Source organism: Pagrus pagrus, assembly GCF_965226575.1.
Source record: "Pagrus pagrus genome assembly, chromosome: 1".
Taxonomy (NCBI): Eukaryota; Metazoa; Chordata; class Actinopteri; order Spariformes; family Sparidae; genus Pagrus; species Pagrus pagrus.
Window position 1 is genome coordinate 27,486,402 of NC_140185.1, and position 12,915 is coordinate 27,499,316.

The 12,915-nt window shown below is 40.0% G+C and overlaps 1 protein-coding gene across 1 annotated transcript; it reads right to left on the minus strand.

Moving 5' to 3' along the window:
- Nucleotides 1–161: 161 nt before the first annotated feature.
- Nucleotides 162–3,148, minus strand: LOC311270977 (uncharacterized protein). Its single transcript, XM_084376273.1, has 2 exons — nt 2,725–3,148; nt 162–1,388 (listed from the first exon to the last, which is right to left on the minus strand). The coding sequence occupies exons 1-2, from the start codon at nt 3,064–3,066 to the stop codon at nt 1,068–1,070; spliced, it is 663 nt and encodes a 220-aa protein (XP_084232399.1). The 5' UTR covers nt 3,067–3,148; the 3' UTR covers nt 162–1,067.
- Nucleotides 3,149–12,915: the final 9,767 nt, after the last annotated feature.

Genomic DNA, 12,915 nt, shown 5'->3' on the forward strand with positions numbered 1-12,915 from the left:
ATGAGAATTTTGTACATAGGTCGATCATTTGTGTAAATCTGTATCACAGACTGTGCCCTTAATATAAAACACTGACGTATTTTAGCAGCAGCTACCCTCAGATTTGAATATAGAGCACCTTTTTGAAAACTAAAGCGTTGCAAAAATAACAAGAAGCAAAATTCAGGAGCAAAAAATATTTATTTGTAAAAAAATATATGGTAGAAATAACTCCTTTCAGAAAGATAAAGGAGATATATTTATGTACAATCAGTGAGTTCTTTCTAATCTACAAAAATCATTTGAAATGAAGCAGGCGGCGTTGACAGGCAGAATAATTATTCCCCATAAAGTGTCCAATTTTTAACAAAGTTAAAGAAAACAACTATTTATTTTTGCTGTTTTTTCAAATGATGTCTGAACTGAATTGATGTGCGTTGTTACTTAGTCATCAATGTTTATCTGGCAACACTACAACACAATGAGCAGTGATAAACAAGGTGTTAAGGAGTTTTGATTTTAAGGTGTAATTGTGGCATTTAAGCATTCTGTATGCAAAAATTTTTACAGAACTTTTCAACAGAAAAGTTAATAAACCAATGGCTCAAACACATTTTCTTATTTTTCATTATGCAGAGTTAAACGTCACACATGTTTTGTCAAACCTAGCCCCAATTACATAAAGGTGTGTGGACACAATATCAAACACATCTTTTAACATGATGCATTTTTATACAAATCACTAAAACACACAGCCTCAAAAGTGAGTAGAATGAACATGATGAAGTTTAAAAGGAAGGAGTTATTATGGCACTGTTGTTTTTGATTGCATTAGTGTATTTCACTGCACACGTGTAACTAACAACTCTAAAAAAAAAGGTGGCTCCCTCTCCTACATTCAAAATTAAAGACACTTCTCTGTTTTCAAACCAACAGACAAAGGTCTTTATACATAGATGACTCTCTTCATATTGAAATTTTTTACTAGCGGTGGTTATCCCAAAATAAATATTAAGAAGTTATAATGACTAAAAAAATATATTTACATGTTGAGTGCTTAAAGAATTTATTGCCTTCTGATGAGCCCTTTAGTCCTCAAACTCTGCAGCATAAAGCACTTGCTGGAATTTCATCCGCACCTCCATCCTCTTTTTGATGGTGAGCCTCTTCAGTGAGGGCAGAAGGCTGAGCAGAAACAGTTCATCTTCATCTCTGAGGCTGGTGAGGGCATCTGAAGGACCTATCTCACTGTCTGTGGTGGTTTGCCTTTTACGTTTAAGAGGGACTCCTATCTCCTGATGGCTGTTTGGAGAGGACTCCACAAGAGCAAAGCTTGTACTAACGACAGGCAGGGGAAGCTTCTCGTCTTTATCACGCTCTTTCTCCAGGTCGTCACCACTTCCAGCTCCCTGTGTGGCGTGAAAGGAGGATATAGTATTAGTGGTTTATACAGACAATAACACTTCTAAAACAAGCTTCAATATATATGCCGATTTCAGGAAGCTGGAGCGTATACATTTTGCATTTATAAATTGTCCAGCTTAGTACCTATGGTATTACAACATAATGTAATGTAATAATGGCTTTTTAAGATCCTCTCTTGCTAAAGAATATTTTCCTTCGCCTTTAAAAAAGGGGTGTATATTGCAGGAATACTCTACTGTCACCTCCAAGAGAATTAGATGTCGACATATCAAGTTCTCTTTACCACCCAAGTGCACTTTAAAGGCTCCCCCACATTTCACAACACATTTGAAAGAGTCGTCTCTTTATTTAGATTCTTTAAAATTGATTAGATCTAAGAATGCCTTATATCTTTATGAATGCTTGCCAGATATATCATGTTACTTGACCCCAGACAGAAGCTGAAATAGACTTTCTTTTGTCCTTTTATTTAGTTTTTGTATTTATTTGTACTATTGTCTTGTCAATTTTACATCTTGATTTTTTTTGCTCAGTCTTAAGTTGTATTTTTTCTTGGAATGTATTATGCTTGTGAATTTTTATTTAATATTATTGTGAAATAAAGTAAAACAAAATTAAAAGGTATTACAACTGTGTAGTGTATGGTGGGTAAGGTGTTCGTATCAAAAATGTATGTTTGCATTGTGTATTTATGTTTTAAAGGTGTACTATGCAGTTTGGGGGAAGACATTTTAATGCCAAAACAAATTAAATTAATAATTAGGTAAGCAAACTCTTTTTGTAGTCATGACTGAATAAAGTGAATAAACAATGTGACCTAAAAGGAAAACACAAATTCATACTGTTTTACTTCAAACAGTGTTCTAGGTACCTGATATTCCTTGAGTTTTTATTATCAAGTCATTATTATTGTAAATATAAGAAGTCTGAAAATGTCTTCTCCAAAACTACATAGTCAAGAATAACTGACTAGGTTGTCACGTTTTGCTGTGCTTTTATTTTGAAAACTAACCCGGATATCAGGCAGGTGTCCACGATGTAGCTAGTGGTGTTTTTATTCGCTTAGCATGTACTTCGCTTTGATACATTCTTGCTTTACCGTTAGGGATATGCAGCTAATAATATATTTTTGGCTATAGCTATACTGACAGACAATATAACTTTATACAGATAAATTACCGAGTGAGTACAGTTAGCATATTGTTAGCAGTGGCTATACTTCTACATGTGGAGTTGTAAGTAATTAGCTACACGCTAGCTACGTGACCAAGCTAGTATTTTTATGTACTGTCAGCGAGGGACGGGCAGGCTGACACACACCTCGTCGGTCTCCCCCATGCCAGTTCCTGGTCTGGGTTTGACATAGGCGCTGAGCCAGGCCAGCTGGTTGTACAGCACCGGGATGGGCCTCTCCACCGGGTTCTCGTCGTCCGTCAGCAGACTGAAGTTTCTCTTGGCCATTCGCTTCTTCGCTTTACAGAACTTGTCGCGTAGATTTTTCCATTTCAGCTTCAGCTCCTCCTCCGACTTCCCCATGTTTTCTGCGATCTCTTTCCACGACAAGTGCCCCTTCATGTTGTCTTTGTAGTCCCGCCGTGACTGGTCGTACAGATTCGGGTGTTGACGTATCAGGTCCGCCAGCTTCTTCTCGACAGTGTTCATGTTGTTGTCTGTTTCTTTATTTCATCGCGAAGTCCTTTCGGCGGCGGCCACCGACCGACGTTTCGTCTTCCTCGCCGGGTAACGGTCGGCAGAAGGAAGTGCGAAGCGCCATTAATTCAAAATAAAAGTTCTGTCATTGACGCCTTCATTACTGTAGGAAATATGACATTAAAAAAAAGTGGATTCTCCATATATCACATTTTCTTTCATTAAATTATAATTCATAGTACTTCCATATATTCATATAGTTTATATTTGTATTACATCTTTTAAATATTTTCAGTATTGTTTGTTGTTTTGCACCTACAGACCACAGCAAATTCCTCGTACGTGTGAACTTACTTGGCAATAAAAGTGATTCTGATTGTGATATAGTATAATTAAAGCACAACAGGAAACAAAATGATGTAAATATTATGTCCAGCAGTAATTACTGTACAGCCCCCCAAAAAAGAGCATACAACTGAAAATGCAATCTTACAAATCAAATGCAAAAACAGCTTGAAAGTGTGTCTGTTAAGCATTTTTGCTCATGCTATTAACAATTAATTAATTTGATAGTTGTTGGTCAGCCTTGTTGCATCTTGTTCTGCATAACATGATTTAATGCCTCATATCTATGTGTGAAAATGTTTAAGTCAAGATGAACCTACTAACAAAAAAACAACCTGTGATCCTTAGCACTTTGACTTTTATTCAACAGTGTACTGTGCTTCCTGCCTGCTGACACTAGATGGAGTATTTTTCTCATTTCTTTTCACCTCAACTTATCTGTGAGGGCTGAACAGTTGTGGCAGTTCAATAAAACATGAACCTTTGGTTCTGGGGTAGCTTTAAGGACACACAATACTGTCCTAGACATAAAAATAATTTTAGTGTGCTTCTCCTTTGAGGACACAGTTAAGGGACTAGAAATGATGTGTGTGGCTGAGTGTGCTGGGTTGTCATTGTCCATAATGTTTTGCAATTATAGTATTTTCTTCTTTATTTTCCTCCCTATGTATGTCTTTTGGGTTTAAAAATACTTTTTATCTATGCTACTGAAATATAGTAGTGGTAAAGACACACCAGAAGTGCTGGTTATGGTACAAACTTCATAATTAACATAATTGCTATCAGGTGGTGGATGGCTTTTTAAGTGCATGTTTTGTGAACATAAAGAAAATATCCTGGAAAAATCCAATTGTTTGCCAAACATCATAATAAATCTTTAAGAGTGTGGTATACAGCTTTATGGTGAGTGTCCCTCTATGAAGCATATGAATGGAATTGATTTGACGCCATTACTTGCTTTGTGTAGACAGATATTGTGTTAAAATAACCACAATTATTTTTAAAAATAAATTTAAAAAGTATTAACACTTAATTTACTAATCCGTAGTCTTTATTTTTGCAGGTTTGGATCTTTTGGCTTGGGATAACATCTGATTATCAAAGGCCAGAATTTAAATGAAGGCTAATTTGCATAGTTTTTAAATGGTAACTATGTGGAGACTCCAGACAGGTGAGATGAATACTTACAGCCCTGCATCAAATTTCATTTACATGTGAAGGCCAAGTTGCTGAGTTGCAAATCAAACGTCGTCTCTGCTGGAGGCAGTCTAAGTGTCACCTGGAGGAATCCTGATGTGGGACAGTACAGATTACAGGGACGGCACAATGGATAACACTAATTAGGAGGACGTCAGTTATTATCACAGAGATGTCACAAGTGATGGCACACCCAGTTACAGGGACAATTACAGCACAACTGACTAGACTACTTACATAGGGTCTACAAGAGGTGGCACCCGGTTATTACAGGGATCCAGAAAGTCAAGTCACCTTCATTTAAACTGGAAAACACAAATTAAACAGACAGCAGAAGTGATGGTTAGCAGTTTTGACTGATAACTGTGGAGAGATGTCATTCTTGTTGACAGAGCAACAACTTGAGACAAACAGTCGCAGCCATTGTTTAAACATGTGCAGAGGGGCTGCAGGTCAAATATGTATCAAGAGTCATTGAGATTTTTTCATACTTTATGAGTCGAAAGCTCTCTGACTTTTGAGAATTTAAAATGGGGCGATGGTATTAAAAGGTTAACAAAATCTCTTGTAAAAGTTTGGGAAAATACAGGGATGGATATTTTAACCTTCTCCAAAAAGAGAGGAAACCTTGTATAACAAATCTGATTGAGAAATCTTTCCAGTTCAGTCTGTATAAACCCTCAGATATGAAATTAAAAAACACATACAGAGGGAGAAGTTATCCCTACTCAAACAAAACACAATGTGATCTAGACTTTTGGCATATTAGGCACAGAACCCACAAACATTTTCAGCAGACCAGCGTCTTCCTCCCGCAGAGATGGTGGCAGACTGCCTGTCAGCAGACAGTAGGGAACCACAAGAGAGCAGCGGAGCCTTTATCTTCCTTCGTGAGCTGCAGCAACAAGCTCTCTTGAGAGCTCATAAGAAAAGCCATTTGGCAGCGTCACCAGATGAGAGCTGCGTGACCTCCGTTTGTCAGGTGAATAGAAACAAATTGTATACAGAGTTTGAGAAAATATACAGCTGTCCAGTCTGTTAAAAATAGTTCAGCACACAAGCCCACTTACACAGGATGATCCATTTTTAAACATTGTTGTTTTAGCAGATTCAAAGTATGCAAACCTCATATAAAAGACACGCTGTATCCTCATGTCATAGGATAGTTGAGGTTGTTTGGTATGTTAAACAGAAAAAACATAGCGTTTGTCTTTGAGATAATACAGGATACAGCTTGCAGGCAGGCTGGTGCAACTTTGCCTAGAGGGAGCCACAGAGGCTCAACCAGATAGTCTGGCACACCAAAGCAATGATCAGAAATCATCCGCAGTCATCTGTACTTTCACCTTATTTGTATTCGGATATCGTTACATGTTCATCTACAATGTGTCAGCTGTTTTCCACATCCCATCTGAGAGTCATTAAGTTTATACAGAGGATTGCCAATGACAGACAATAGCAGAGAGACAATTTTATTCGTCTGCCAAGCACAACCAAAGTATGAACCACAGTCTGCCATTGATGTAACTGAACAGTTTGCCCTACAGCATTAGGAGTTGTTGTGTCTCGGCCACTTTCAATGCCTGGCAGCCCAGGAATTTGAGCCACTGACCCTCCGGTCCTGAGGTCACTACTGCAACCATTTGGCTGCTGTCATCTACAAATGTCTTCATTCTGTGGTCATGTTTGTCCTTTGGAAACAACTCAACTCAAACAAAAGTTGCAAATGAGGTTACACTAACAAAGTATGAATATGAATTTAGTGCGTGTTTAGTAGTCTGCCATAAATTAGACAGATAGAAATGCTTTTTGGTCGTTAATGCTGCCGTGTTCGTCTGTCTGCCGTGACATCCTCCCTTAAGAGGGTGACTCAACATCTCAAATCGTCTCCACACACACATCCTCTGCAGTGTGAGTGGCATATTTATCTTCAGAGGAAAGGAGGAGGGAGAACAGAGGAAGATATACGACCTAAAAACAGACACCAGTCAGGTAGTCCAAGATAAATCTGTGAGTGTGTCTGTGGATGTTAGTATTCGAGACGAGGCCCTGAGCCAGCGAGCCAGATAATGTAGATCAGTGAAAGTAATAGAGCAAAAATCAGTTTAATAGACTGAGTTGAGATGTTTGGAAGACCTAAAAGATGATCCCAGAACAAGAGCTGCGCTCTCAGTTGCCAAGTTGAAATGCACTAATTTTATCATTCTTGTCTAGACCTGATAATCTGTAGACCTTAATATCTGGTGAGAAGTAAAGATATTTTCCAACCCGAGTCATCCTGTGCTATCTGTGTGTGTGTGTGTTGTTGCAGATCAGCTCTTTCCCAGACCAGTGATAAGTGTCACCTCAGTGGGGGCTTTAACACCTGGGCTGGTGTAAAGGCGGGGGGACAGGGGGACGGGGACGTGAGAAGTCTGGGGTTCACACCTCATTGACGGTAGGAGATGATCCTGTAACTAACCTCCTAATACACACACACACACACACACACACACACAGAAATCCATTGTGCACATTGAAGGAACATACCAAGTTTCAGCCCATTTATGTACACTAGTTCCCAGTGGTTGCTGCTTTTGAGATAGACGATACATTACAGAAAAAAATAATAATAGTAATTTTATTTAACCTTGATTGTATTTACGTAGAAATTTCAGCTGTGAGCTGGGTTTGATTTTAAAAAGCATTCACAGTCGCTCCCTAATGTGAAGTCTTCTGAGTGCCAAAAAGCACCGCACAAGCTAAAGATGTCAACAAATCAAAGCTGCAGGACAAACAAAAACAAAGACTGATCACGGTTTATAATGTTAATAAATATTATGTTATGTGAAATCGAGCATTTCCCACATTTTAATGGTTTGTATTTGATAATAAACTCATCTGTCTTGTTTGTCAGAGTGTCCTTGAATGCACCCAAAGACAACAGCCCTGCGTTACCATGCCATGATCATGTAAACTTAACAAATACATAAATAAACGTAATAAACAAAGGAAAATAATAGTTACTGCGTGAACTGAAACTATTTGGGAACTAATGACTGCCAAGAGGAAACTTGTGGTATGCTTTAAAAGATGCTTTGAAATTACATGAGATTCATAGCTACTGTCATGACAGACATTATTCTGTCAAACTGGATCCTTGCTTTGGAAACGTGACTTTTTTCTCATGAACATGTGTCGTAAGATAAGTGCAGCTTTTTCAGTGGAGCAGTTTCATGTCACATTGTTTCACTGCTGCTCTCACATTAGATGTATGACGGGGCTCCATACTGCCAATGTGTCCTGTAAACTCTTTCTCACACACACACACACACACACACACACACACACACACACACACACACACACACACACACACACACATCCTGTTCCTTTTAACAGACACATGCTAAAGAGCTACTAGGACTCATTTGTACTATTTAAGGCTTCTGTGAGAGCTCTTTCTTTCTTTCTTTCTTGTGGCTCGCTCAGTATCTCATCGTTTAGGTGTGCGAGGACAGAGTCCCGTGTTCTCTCTTCCATCAACTTTTTATCTCTTCATCTATTTCACACACTGTTAATCATGCAATTAATCTTGCACAGTTAATCATTATCTGGATCAAGGGGAGATACAGGCTATGCTACCCTGAGGCGGATACTTCTGTAAAATGCTGTTCATATGTGAATGTGACTCGCATCCACACTGGTATCTTCAGGTTGTGTTTGAAATGTTTGCCATCCTCACCGAACGATAAGAAAAAACTGATGGATATTTTCATAAATGTTCTCCTCGTTCCAACAGACAGCAAAAGACTCGCTGCACCACAGCCAGCATCTGTCAATGAACAGGTCAGAAACAGCCCCAACACATTTCTGTGGCTCCACTTCTGTCCAATTTGAGAGTTTGAGGCAATAGAAAGCTGGAGCGCCGAGAGTGTGTGTGTGTGTGTGTCTCTGTGTATGTGTGTGTGTTGTCAGTCCCATGTTAAAGGGAAGTGTCTGTGCTAATCAAAGAGCAGGATGAGGTGACATGTACCTGCTGAAGAGCTATCAGCATTTTTACTGGGCTGTTTCCCCCAACCACACAGAGACAGTGTGTGTGTGTGTGTGTGTGTGTGTGTTGGCCAAAAGCATCAGGCGCCTCACCATTCCAAATTTCCAAGTATATCATCAGGATGCAAAATTACCACTGTCGCCATTGTCACTATGGTCTTCGCAGCTGGATCTCTGCCTGGGTGCAAATGGAGGACATTTTTTTGCAGATCATTGTCCCTTACCGCATTCGCCTGCCCACCAATATCTACTATGTCTCCCGCTAATCTAAATCATAACCCTGCAGTTACTGTGAATATGGAAACACTTTAAATGCCACTATGGAATTCAAGCAATTCCAGTCCTCTCTCGCTGTAACAACAAGCCTGTTTTCCCTGAATGACAATGGCTTGGGGGTGTGACATGGGAGAAGTATTACAGCATTATACAGCATCAACAGTTTACCTCTTTCTCACATTGTCCATGGAAATCAAACTCCCCAAAACTCACCTTTTCAGATATTTTCAGATTCTTGATTTTGGGGGGAAAACTTCCTCCTTGCTTCATCCAAAAACTCTCATCGATTATATATTGGAGATCGATGTGCTCAACAAAGGGGATGTTTCTCATCCGTATGACCTGATCACAAACTTCACGCCATCTCCACATCTGTAAGACAGCACCGAGAGACTGACTGTGATTTTCCGGATGATAAGTGGGGTGAAGTTTTAGACAGAATGCATTCCTCCTCCATCAGCGACCGTCACAGCCAACATCCAACATGAGCTTGTTCTCGGAGTATAATGGCCTGAGGTCAGGCTGTCTAAAGTTAAAACTGATGTTGATCCACTATGCGATAGATGCAAGCAGGCTCCAGCTAGGTTTAGAAAAGGAAGAAGAATATGTGAAACAAAAGAAGCGATATCTCTGGTTCTGCTATATCGATTTTGATCATTTGCTTTCAAACTGGCCATAATGAGTCCGACAGTGTTGAACAGTACTAGACCAGTGGACTGCTTTTAAAAACCTGGCGCCTATATTACCCACAATGCAACTTAGCCACTGAGTGACATCACTGGAAGCAATTTATCAGATTACATGCAGCTTCCTCTGTAGCCACAAAAGGCGTTCACGTATGCCGTAGTACTCCCCAAAACCTGTAAACACACTTTAATGTTTAAATCGGTGGCGTTACTCTTTAAGGGTGTTGTGGTACTGCTCACATTGAAGTATGCAGTCTGCAGTCTAATTTGATAACTCGTCAACACAAAATGTTGTCTTCTAAATTCCCCAAAATGTGCCCATGTGTCCAGTTGGAAAAGGATGACCTGGCAACAAATCTTTTCACTGTGATCAAAGAGTTTCCAGTCGGGCATTTACAGCCACGTCTGTGATTTACAGAGAGGAAGACGCCACCGTGGTGTGACAGACTTTTAAAGGCCAGTTAAACTGCGGCTTTTCCATTTTTCCTCTCTGACAATAATGCATTTTAAATCACGCACCATATGTGTCACTGAGTACATTGTTCACAATCCAGCTAGCTTGAATTGCTGCCATGTGGACAGACTGGCAACAGAAATTAGACAGTACTGTAGTCAGATAATAGGTTTCTTCTGAAACAATCTACAGAAACATTTTCTTTGAAAAAACAAAATGCACATACACACAAAAAACATCTGTCTCAGCTTATTCTCTATAAATTCTGTGTGTAAATGGTATGGATGGTATTTTGTGTTGTCCTTTATTCACAGATTCATAGACCGACTTGTGTATTAAAAGCACTTAACGTCTTTTACTGAGTCGCTCCTGTTGCACAGAAAACCACCTGTTGCTCACAGTATGGCACAAACAGGATGGAAGCTGGTAATTTGCTGTACGTGTCATAGTCACGAATGTTGTATGTCGAAGTTAAAAAGGAGTCATCACCAGCACATAGTCCTTTGTCCCCTGTTGAAGGAGACCACTGCAGACGAGCTGCAGATCAAAGCGTATTCCCGAAGTAATCATCCCACAGGAGGACGAGTGGCCCTGCATTGAGCTCTGGGATTTCCCTGTTATCCTGACCTTTGACCATGACCCCCTATCCCCACCTCCCAAACCTGCCTGCTAGTTAACCTGGTCGTCATGCGTGTGACCCATCAGCACTTCAGAGGAAGTCCCCACACAAAGTCATCTGCGGAGGGTTAAACCGTTACACACAGAGCGAGAGGGAGACAGAGAGAGATGTGAATGAGAGTGAAGGAAAGGAAGAAAGAGAAGCAGCGAGTCAAAGTGTCATGATTCATGCATTAACACAGGAATGCCATTGAGAAGTGGAACAGGCACAGTAGTTTCCAGCAGCAGGGGGGACACCACGGGCATGCAACTGATGATCTAGTTAAAGGGAGAATCCAGAGCAAAACAAAATCCATGTGTGCTTTTGTTCCTCTGATCTTGTAGGGCTGAGAAAAATATAAATTAATGATGTGACCATATTGCAGTACATTGACGACACTACTAATACCAAAAGATCTAAAAGGTTCAACAAAGGAGATGTTTCTCATCTCTATGACCTGATCACAAACTTCACATCATCTCCACATCTGTAAGACAGCACCGAGAGACTGACTGTGATTTTCCGGATGATAAGTGGGGTGAAGTTTTAGACAGAATGCATTCCTCCTCCATCAGCGACCGTCACAGCCAACATCCAACATGAGCTTGTTCTCCGAATATAATGGCCTGAGGTCAGGCTGTCTAAAGTTAAAACTGATGTTGATCCACTATGCGATAGATGCACGCGGGCTCCAGCTAGGTTTAGAAAAAGAAGAAGAATATGTGGAACAAAAGAGGCGATATCTCTGGTTCTGCTATATCGATTTTGATCATTTGGTTTTAAACTGGCCATAATGAGTCTGACAGTGTTGAACAGTACTAGACCAGTGGACTGCTTTTTAAAACCTGGCACCTATATTACCCACAATGCAACTTAGCCACTGAGTGACATCACTGGAGGCAATTTATCAGATTACATGCAGCTTCCTCTTTCACGTATGCCGTAGTACTCCCCAAAACCAGTAAACACACTTTAATGTTTAAATCTGTGGTGTTACTCTTTAAGTGTGTTGTAGTACTGCTCACACTGAAGTATTCAGTCTGCAGTCTAATTTGATAACCCTTCAACACATAATGTTGTCTGAAGAAAACCTAAAAGCTTTCATTCCAAATTCAGTTCAAACTTTGGAAACAAGAAATCACAAAATATCCAGAGAACAAAGACTGTGGTTTCCATATTTCATGATTAAAAGAGAAGTAAATATGAACAGCGTCAAGGAAGCCTTTGTAAGCCTCACACATGCCACTAATACGATACCCGTAACACTTATGTGCTCTCACTTATTGTGGATTACAATTGTGGGAGCAAAAAACCCACAGATGTCTGCGAAGATGACTGTCTTACAGTGAGAGACGATACAATGTGTTTTATTTTTTTATCATCAGGATGAACAGAAAATAGCTGCAGATGGAAGCAGTCACTGTGTCAACACACGCCGCACGCACACTGTGGCTCACTGTTTTTTCAGAAAAACAAAGTAAACACAATTTGAACTGCTGTGAAGTGTGTGTAAAGAATCAGACTGCACGGTGTGTGTGTGCAGGGTTTGAATGTTAAAACACGTGTGTTTAAGACCTCGTGGGTTTCTGTGGATGTCCAACCAATAATATCCTAACAGACAGGTACACATAGACAAACATTCCTTTCTTGACCCGGTGGAGAATAAATTATCTCAACCTCTTTGCTCTCAGCAGAACGAAAGACTTATATTTATAGTTGTAGTGAGGAAGGACAGATGTCTCTGCACAGTTGTTAGGACTGTACAACTGCACTGAATCCCACAAAACCCCACAGAGATCAACTTAATAAAGACAGAGGAGAAACATGTCGAACAAAGGGGAGGAAACTAAAGAAAAGAGAGAAAGTGGCGAGGCCGATCTCAGGAAAGAGCAAACAAAACAAAGGAAGACCTCAAGATGAAAAGAGAGAAATAAACAACACAGTCAGAAAGTGGTCTGAGGCTACGAGAGTCTGCAGCGAAAACGCTCGCGATGTCACACAACCAGATGTGCTACGCAGCTATAGCTCGCATGCTTTCATACAGAACGCACAGAGACGTCTCGGTGAACCATAACTAGTTGATGATACTGTGGTCAGTAATGCTGTGTTTGCTGAATATTTTCTATGATTCAATTGTTGTTGCACAATTCTCTACCCCCCAGATTCACAGAGATATATGGTCTTCATCATCATCATCATCGTCATCATCTGTC

Coding starts and splice junctions, on each gene's coding strand:
- LOC311270977 (XM_084376273.1), bottom strand. CDS start 3,066: ATGAACACTGTCGAGAAGAAGCTGGCGGACCTGATACGTCAACACCCG. Junction 1,389..2,724: donor GCATGGGGGAGACCGACGAG/GTGTGTGTCAGC, acceptor CACGCCACACAG/GGAGCTGGAAGTGGTGACGA.